At 35.2% G+C, this 7,645-nt stretch overlaps 1 protein-coding gene across 1 annotated transcript; it reads left to right on the forward strand.

Annotated features, from left to right (window-relative positions):
- Positions 1-370: 370 nt before the first annotated feature.
- LOC141637237 (uncharacterized) lies at positions 371-3,589 on the forward strand. Its single transcript, XM_074446802.1, has 8 exons — positions 371-611; positions 878-1,125; positions 1,198-1,347; positions 1,486-1,647; positions 1,700-1,862; positions 2,424-2,874; positions 2,935-3,043; positions 3,149-3,589. The coding sequence occupies exons 1-8, from the start codon at positions 371-373 to the stop codon at positions 3,587-3,589; spliced, it is 1,965 nt and encodes a 654-aa protein (XP_074302903.1).
- Positions 3,590-7,645: the final 4,056 nt, after the last annotated feature.

A 7,645-nucleotide genomic window follows, 5' to 3' on the forward strand; every position in this document is an offset into this window, starting at 1 on the left:
GTTGAGACAATTACTGATCTTGTGCAGGATATAGACAATCTGGTAGTAGTTGACAGTCCAGAGACCACTCATGTTAAGCAAGCCATTGTGTATCAAGGGGAACCTGATAGTGCTGGTGAAGTGAAGAGTGCAGGCAAAACATATTTGCAGGCTCTAGATGTTTCAGTAACCCCTAAATGTGGGATACGTACAAACACTCTTTCTCCAAATACCCCCAATGCATAATCTAGGGTTTTGGAATGTTAGAGGTCTCAATAGTGTACATAAACAGAGAGAAGTAAAATGGTTTATTCACAATAAAGGAGCTGGATTGTTTGGATTACTAGAAACCAAAATCAATAATAATAATGTTTTTAATATTACTAATAATATGTTGGATGGCTGGAGTGTAACTACCAACTGTCAGTATCATAAAGGAGGTAGGGTGTGGATTCTTTGGCGGCCAAGTTTATTTGATGTGCAGATATTGCAATATGATGCACAGTTTATCCATACCAAGGTACATTCCAGAGTTAATCAGCAGGACTTCTACTTGACCATGATTTATGCATTCAATGATGTTTGTGATAGACTTGATCTCTGGCATAAGTTAGAGGTTATCAATCTCAACTGTACTGGACCCTAGCTGGGGATTTTTACACTGTTCTGAGTCCTGATGAAAGGATGGGAGGTAATACCTAGCAGGAGGATATGGACGACTTTATCAGTTGTATGGGAAGTTGTGGCATGACTGATATTCCTTCCACTGGTGCATTGTTTACATGGAATAATAAGCAAGACCCTACTACCAGGATTTATAGTAGACTGGATAGATTTCTAGTTAACCAAGCTTAGCTGGATATCTTTCCTGTTATGGTAGCTCATTTCTATCCTGAAGGTCTTTTTGATCATTGCCCTTGCATAATTACTAATATTAAGATTGGTGCTGTCAAAAAGGCTAGTTTTAAATACTTAAATATGTGGGGGCAAGCACCTGGCTTCAAGGATAAAGTGGGAGAAGTTTGGGGCAAGCATTATGATGGGCACAAGATGTTTAGTGTTGTGAAGAGGTTGAAAAGCCTAAAACCTGTGCTCAAAAAACTGAACATGGAATGCTACTCTGATATAGAGAATAAAACTATCCTTGTAGAGAGGAGATTATAGCAGCTACAAAAGGATATTGTCCAGGATATCTCTAATCCTGTGCTCCTTGACCAGGAACTGAATGTTATTGCTGAGTTAAAGGCCTTGTCAAAAGCAAGGAACAGTTTCCTTCAGCAAAAAGCTAAGCTTCAGTGGTTGGAAGAAGGAGACCAAAACACTGCATATTTCCATGGAGCAATTAAGAAAAGGCAAATGAGAAATAAGGTTATACAAATTGTAGACCAACATGGGCACCTATGTACTGAGTGTAATAGCATTCACGAATCATTCCTTGACTACTACAAGAATCTCTTGGGCAGTAGGAATCTAACTGAGAGCATCATAACTACTATTCTGAATCAGGGGCCATGCTGTACACAGGAGCAAGCTACTTCCCTGATGCTCCCTGTCACGAATGAAGAAATCAAAGGTATATTCTTTAGTACTCCTATAGAAAAATCCCCAGGGCCAGACGGGTATACAAGTGGTTTCTTCAAAGATGCCTGGCATATTGTAGGTCTTGATGTTTGTGAAGAAATTAAAGATTTTTTTCTCAACTGGCAAACTTTTGAACTAGATCAATGCCATAAACATCACTCTCATACCCAAATGTGAGAGACCTACCTCAGTCAAACATTTCAGACTTATTGCCTGCTCCAATATGATCTACAAGGTTATCTCAAAATTGCTCTACAACGGACTGTCTGTGATATTGCCTGACATTGTTCATGAGAATCAAGGTGCATTTATTAAAGGAAGATCTATTCTAGAGAATATCTTGATTTGTCTATACATTGTGAAGTTATATAACAGAGTAGTTGTGTCTCCTAGGTGCTTATTCAAAATTGACCTCCAAAAAGCCTATGACAGAGTGGAATGGGATTTTGTGGAAAATCTTCTCTTGGGCCTGAAATTCCCTACTATCTTTTGTCAACAAGTCATGACATGCATTAGAACTATTTCATTCACATTATCTCTAAATGGCAGCAATTTTGGTTATTTCAAGGGCTAAAGAGGTTTAAGACAATGGGACCCTATCTGACCCTTGATTTTCACTCTTTGTATGGACTACCTAACAAGAACAATCAAATATGCTACCAATAAATGGCCTTTCCAATATCATCCCCTTTGTAAAGAACTTAAGCTATTCCATCTGATGTTTACGGATGATCTTTTGTTGTTCTGCAAAGGAAATGCTCAGTCTGTGATGCTTTAGCTTAGAGCTTTCTCAACATTTTCAAAAGGCTCAGGTTTGTCCATGAACTGTTCAAAATCTGAGGTATACTTTAATGGTATGGCAGCAACATTAAAAGAGGATATTAAACAAGTGACTGGATTTGCTGAGGGACAGATGCCTTTCAGGTATCTGGGTGTCCCAATCCAACCTACCAAGCTCACTAAAAAGGAGTGTAACATTCTTGCAGAGAAAATGGTTAACAGGATAAGGAGTCTTGGAGCAAAAAAACTCTCTTATGCTGGTAGGCTCACTCTTATCAACTATGTCCTTAATTCACTTTACTCCTACTGGTCCAACATTTTCATACTTCCTAAGAGTATCTTAAGAAGGATAGAGGCCATATGTAGGAACTACTTATGGGATGGAAGTGCTGAATATCATAGGGTACCTCTGGTAGGGTGGGATACTGTCACCTTGCCAAAGATTGAGGGTGGGCTTGGCATCAAGAAAGCTGAAGTTTGGAATGTTGCTATTGTTGCTAAGTTGGTAGACTGGATTTACTCTAAGTCTGACAGGTTATGGATACGTTGAATTAATCAGGCTTATATAAAACAGCATGAATGACATTCTTACAGTCTTCCTGCAGATGCTGCTTGGACCTGGAGGAGCATTTGCAAGGTTAAGGAACTGATGAAAGATGCCTATACTGATGGGCAGTGGCAACCTGATTTGAAAGGATATACTGTAAGGAGTGGATATGTTTGGCTGAGACTGCATCAAAACAAACCATGGTGGTACAACACAGTCTGGAATAGCTGGAATGTACCTAAACATGCTTTCATCACTTAGCTAATTATGCATAATTGGATGAATACTAGGGAGAAATTATACAGGTTTGCCTGTTGCAGCACTGATGCCTGCTGCATTTGTGAGAATGCAACTGAAATACAACCACATCTTTTCTTTGAATGTGATTACAACAAAGTTGTTGTAGCCCTCATTCAAGATTGGTGTGGTGCTTGCATCTCGATGTCTGGTGCCATGGCTGGTGGTTATGGTAATGTTGGTGGCAAACTGAAACAACAGGTCTCTGCTATTATTCTGACTGCTTGTATTTATCATATCTGGGCACAAAGGAACTCAGCCAGGATTAATGGCATACGGATGGTCCCTTCATTGGTGGCTCAGAACATCATAGAAGTGGTAAGGCAAAGAATTAAGTTCAAATGTAATGCTAAAATGAGTCGAAGAGATGAAGTCTGGCTTGATAAGTTGGGTATTAGATTGTAAGTTTGGTCCTTATGGGATTCGAACATGAAATAGTTGGGTCTCTATATTTTGTAATTTAGATTCCTTGTAATAAGGTTTTTTGATACATATATATATATATATATATATATATATATATATATATATATATATATATATATATATATATATATACACGTCTCACATTTCACCAAAAAGAAACCCTATGTGTCTTACATAAAACCTTTATTAAAGCACAATTCGAAACCCAAAAACTAGATTAAGTACATAATAACATTTATATGTCTCATAATAAAATTATAACTACCCTAGTTCCATTTCCTATGAGAAGGTTGACATTAGTTTAAGGCTAATCGTCACACCATTATCATCCCTTGTACCAAAAACAATAATAATAAAAACCCCTAATGTCAATCATATAGATATCTAGAGAAGAAGGAACCTATTAGGTGTCACACACCCAACTTTCTTATTCTCCAAAAAACACTAGGGGTATTATATCTACTAATGTCATACATATTTAATAACAACAAGTTTGGTCAGGATTGGAATCGCACTAAGGTTAGGTGCTGCTATTCACAATAGCTTAGCATTAACCTTTGCTTTGAGCCAATTCTTTAACCAAACCAAATTCTTTCTTGAACCTCATCATAATCTTAACTATTAAGATATATACACCCCTATTAGATCTCCCACTCACTTCTAAGAAACTTTATGAAGTGAATGTGGTAATTGGTTAATCATGATTTCAAACAAATCATATTACCAATTCGTTCCGACACTTTTACATGCTCAAACAATTTAAGTATGTGAAAACATTTATCTTATGAGCAATAAGATTGTAGCATCGTTGTTGTAAATAAAATGATATTGCAAAATCAACACACTTTTGACTAAGGTAATATCCCGTTTATACTCTTCACAAGAGACCCCTACAACGGACAATATGAGGATCAAAAGAATTACAATTTTTTGTCATTAGCTATGGTGGTAAAACGAAGAAAAGTCGAATAATTGAAAATTTAAGTTACCGTATACCCTTAGAAAACTATTTTCATGCATAACGGATTATCGACTTTATGGATTGAGGAGCGAATTGACTTGAAATCATTGCACGATATAAAATAGTAATAACGGAGTAAGTGGGAAATTTAACATTCATCGTTAATAGATACTTGAAAAACAATTTTATCAAGTTTGAATCTGCATTTATATAATGATCTCTCACCTAAATTATATAAATGATCCCGAGATCCGTCTCTAAATAAACCTCGGCCCGGTGACGCCAGACATACAAGATCTAAATAAATTCGGTGTGTCAACCTTTTGACTGATACTACATTCAAAACTCTCGGTCGACAAATTTCTAGTAAATCCATCTCCTAGCCTCGGAACACAAAACTGGGCCCAGTGATGCCAGACATACCAATCTTGCAATTCCGTTGAGTCCAACCAACTTTTACGTGTAATAACATTTATTACCCTACTTACCCGACGTAAAAAGGTATTAAACCATATAGATATATATGTTTATGTTTTGATGATGTCAAGAGTGCTTTATATTCTATATACTCATTGCGCGTAATTGTTTGTTTAGTCTTTTAGATTGGACTTACTAATCGCAAGCATTATGGAATTATTCAAGAATTCAAGCATTCATGATCAAGCCCTCAATCAAGGATCAAGGTTTTACGACTGTTAAAGTATTATTCAAGCATTCATGAGAAGATGAAGTTCATTTAAAGATTAATCAAGCTTGAATAATGAAGAAGCCTATATTCTAAGATCTCCTAAGATGATTAGAATAGTGTAGGTGGTTATCTCGTAATGGTAACGTAATAATGAACTTCTTAGATTGGTAAAGTTATAGCCTCACAGCTATAACATTGCTTATATAAGAGCTCAATGTTATAGCTCTTCTACTATAACATTGAGATGTCAAGTTTATACAATACACGACTAAAATGTTTTCAAATTGTCTTTGAAAAATGTTTTTGGTTCTTTTAATTGTTTTAGCAAAAAAGTATTTATTTTACAAGGAAGCCTATATTCATATTGAGCGTGGTTTTATTTCAATCTTATAATTAGCAATTATGTTAAATCAACTTATGAGTTGAGTCATATTACTAATTAGGGTTTCTAATACTATCCACTCTTAAACCCTAAATCTAACCTAGTGTCATGCTAGAGTTTTCACGAAAAATAAGGCTTATGAGCCGTGTGGACTCTCGTGTAAACCTAATAATATAAGTTAAGTATTGTTAAGATTTTATTCTCTAGAATTATCTTAACATATCTTTTATATTTAGCATGATATGGTTATAGATAATAAGATATTTTAGTTATTGAAAAATCTTATCATATCTTAAGATTTAAGGAAAAGATATTTTAGTTATTCTCTATCATTTCCTAAGATTTTAAGGATAGAAATAATAAGATATGATTTATTTACATCTCTTATATTTCGGTAATCTAGGGGATTAAGGAAAATATATTAAGTATATATTTGATTGGATTAACTTATATTATCCTATATCTTTTCTAAGAGATTGCTTAAATAAAATAAGGAAAGTTGTTATGATTTTCCTTATTTTCATTCGGTTTATCTAGGGTATTGAGGAAAGAATATTAAGTGAATATATGATAAGATAATCTATTAACAACTTATATATTTTCCTAAGATTTTATGATAAAAATAATAAGATATGATTCTATTTTCATATCATATTATTTCGGCCATATTAAGGTTTCAAGGAGACCGAAACTCCTCTCACCCTTGCTCCTCTTTTACTATAAATACTTTACTCTTTGCTACATTTGAAAGCAAGACCTTTGAGCATAACTTTGATTTATTTTCAAAAAGTAAAAACCGTCTTTTAAAGCAAAAACCGTTTTGTTATTTTAAAGCAAAAACTTGTACATTCGTTCTTTCGTTATCGTTATAACATAATAGTGCTTAATTGATTTCTTACTCGTTCATTAACGTGAACTTTTAGTAGAATCATTAGTGCTTTCTTATTAGCGTAAGTTAGTCACTCGAGTATTTAACATACTCACTTGAGTTACAACTAGGGTTAGTTGTACGAGTTGGGTTAGTAAATTTATAATCCGTAGAAAGGTACTAAATTTATTAATCGAGAATAGTGGACGTAGGTTTCGATTTGTGGAACTGAACCACTTCAAAAATCGTGTGTGTGTCTCTTGTCTTTCGTCTGTTTCGTTTTTATTTACACTTTGTTTTAATTAGTTGTTTAGTTGATTAGTTAAAGTTTAATCAATAAATTTTAAATAATTAATTACTTACAATCAAAAAAGTTGGCTAAGTTTTTTAATCCTCAATTCAACCCCCCCCCCCCCCTTGAGTATTTCAGCTATTGATAGACTCTTCAATTAGTATCAGAGCCTCGTGCTCTTGATTTCCTAACCGTAAAGAGGCTGATCTGTCTATCTTTATTTATCTTATCGTTTTATTTTTCGCTGCCTATGACGTGATAAATGGATTCCAAATACCTCAAGTGTCCCGTCTTTGATGGGAAGAATTATGGTTTATAGAAGAACATGATGACTCACTATGTGAAGGGTCATGATTGGGAGTGCTAGAGGATTATCCAAAACGGACCGCATAATATTTTGGTTGCATCCACTGAAGGCACTACCTACGAGAAAAAGGAAGAGGATTATGTCGAGGCTGACTACAAGAAGGCCAAAAAGAATTCTAAAACAATAAGCCTATTGCAAAACGGCATGACTACTGCAGAATTCGATCGCTTCTCTTCGTGCTCAACAGCCAACGAAATATGGGACGGCCTTGAACTAGCTTATGAAGGTACTTTCATTGTTAGGAAGCACCGAATAGATCTATTAATACAGAAATATGAGCTATTAAGTATGGAGCCAAATAAGTCCTTGGATAGTATGTCCACGCGTTTTTCTAGCATCATAAACGAATTGAAAAACCTAGGAAGAAAATTCGACACCGAGGACATTACAAGAAAGGTTCTTAGGAGCCTGACTAAAAAGTGGCGTGCCAAGGTCACTGCAATGGAGGAATCGAGAGATCTTACGAGCCTATCCTAT

The sequence above is a fragment of the Silene latifolia genome, unplaced genomic scaffold (assembly GCF_048544455.1).
Source record: "Silene latifolia isolate original U9 population unplaced genomic scaffold, ASM4854445v1 chrun_scaffold_16, whole genome shotgun sequence".
NCBI lineage: Eukaryota > Viridiplantae > Streptophyta > Magnoliopsida > Caryophyllales > Caryophyllaceae > Silene > Silene latifolia.

What these genes read in the sequence shown, in the direction of transcription:
- LOC141637237 (XM_074446802.1), top strand. Translation starts at nt 371, where the DNA reads ATGTTGGATGGCTGGAGTGTAACTACCAACTGTCAGTATCATAAAGGA. An exon ending in GGCATATTGTAGGTCTTGAT is followed by an intron (nt 1,648 to 1,699) that starts GTTTGTGAAGAA and finishes CTTTTGAACTAG; the next exon opens with ATCAATGCCATAAACATCAC. An exon ending in CATTGTTCATGAGAATCAAG is followed by an intron (nt 1,863 to 2,423) that starts GTGCATTTATTA and finishes ATGGTATGGCAG; the next exon opens with CAACATTAAAAGAGGATATT.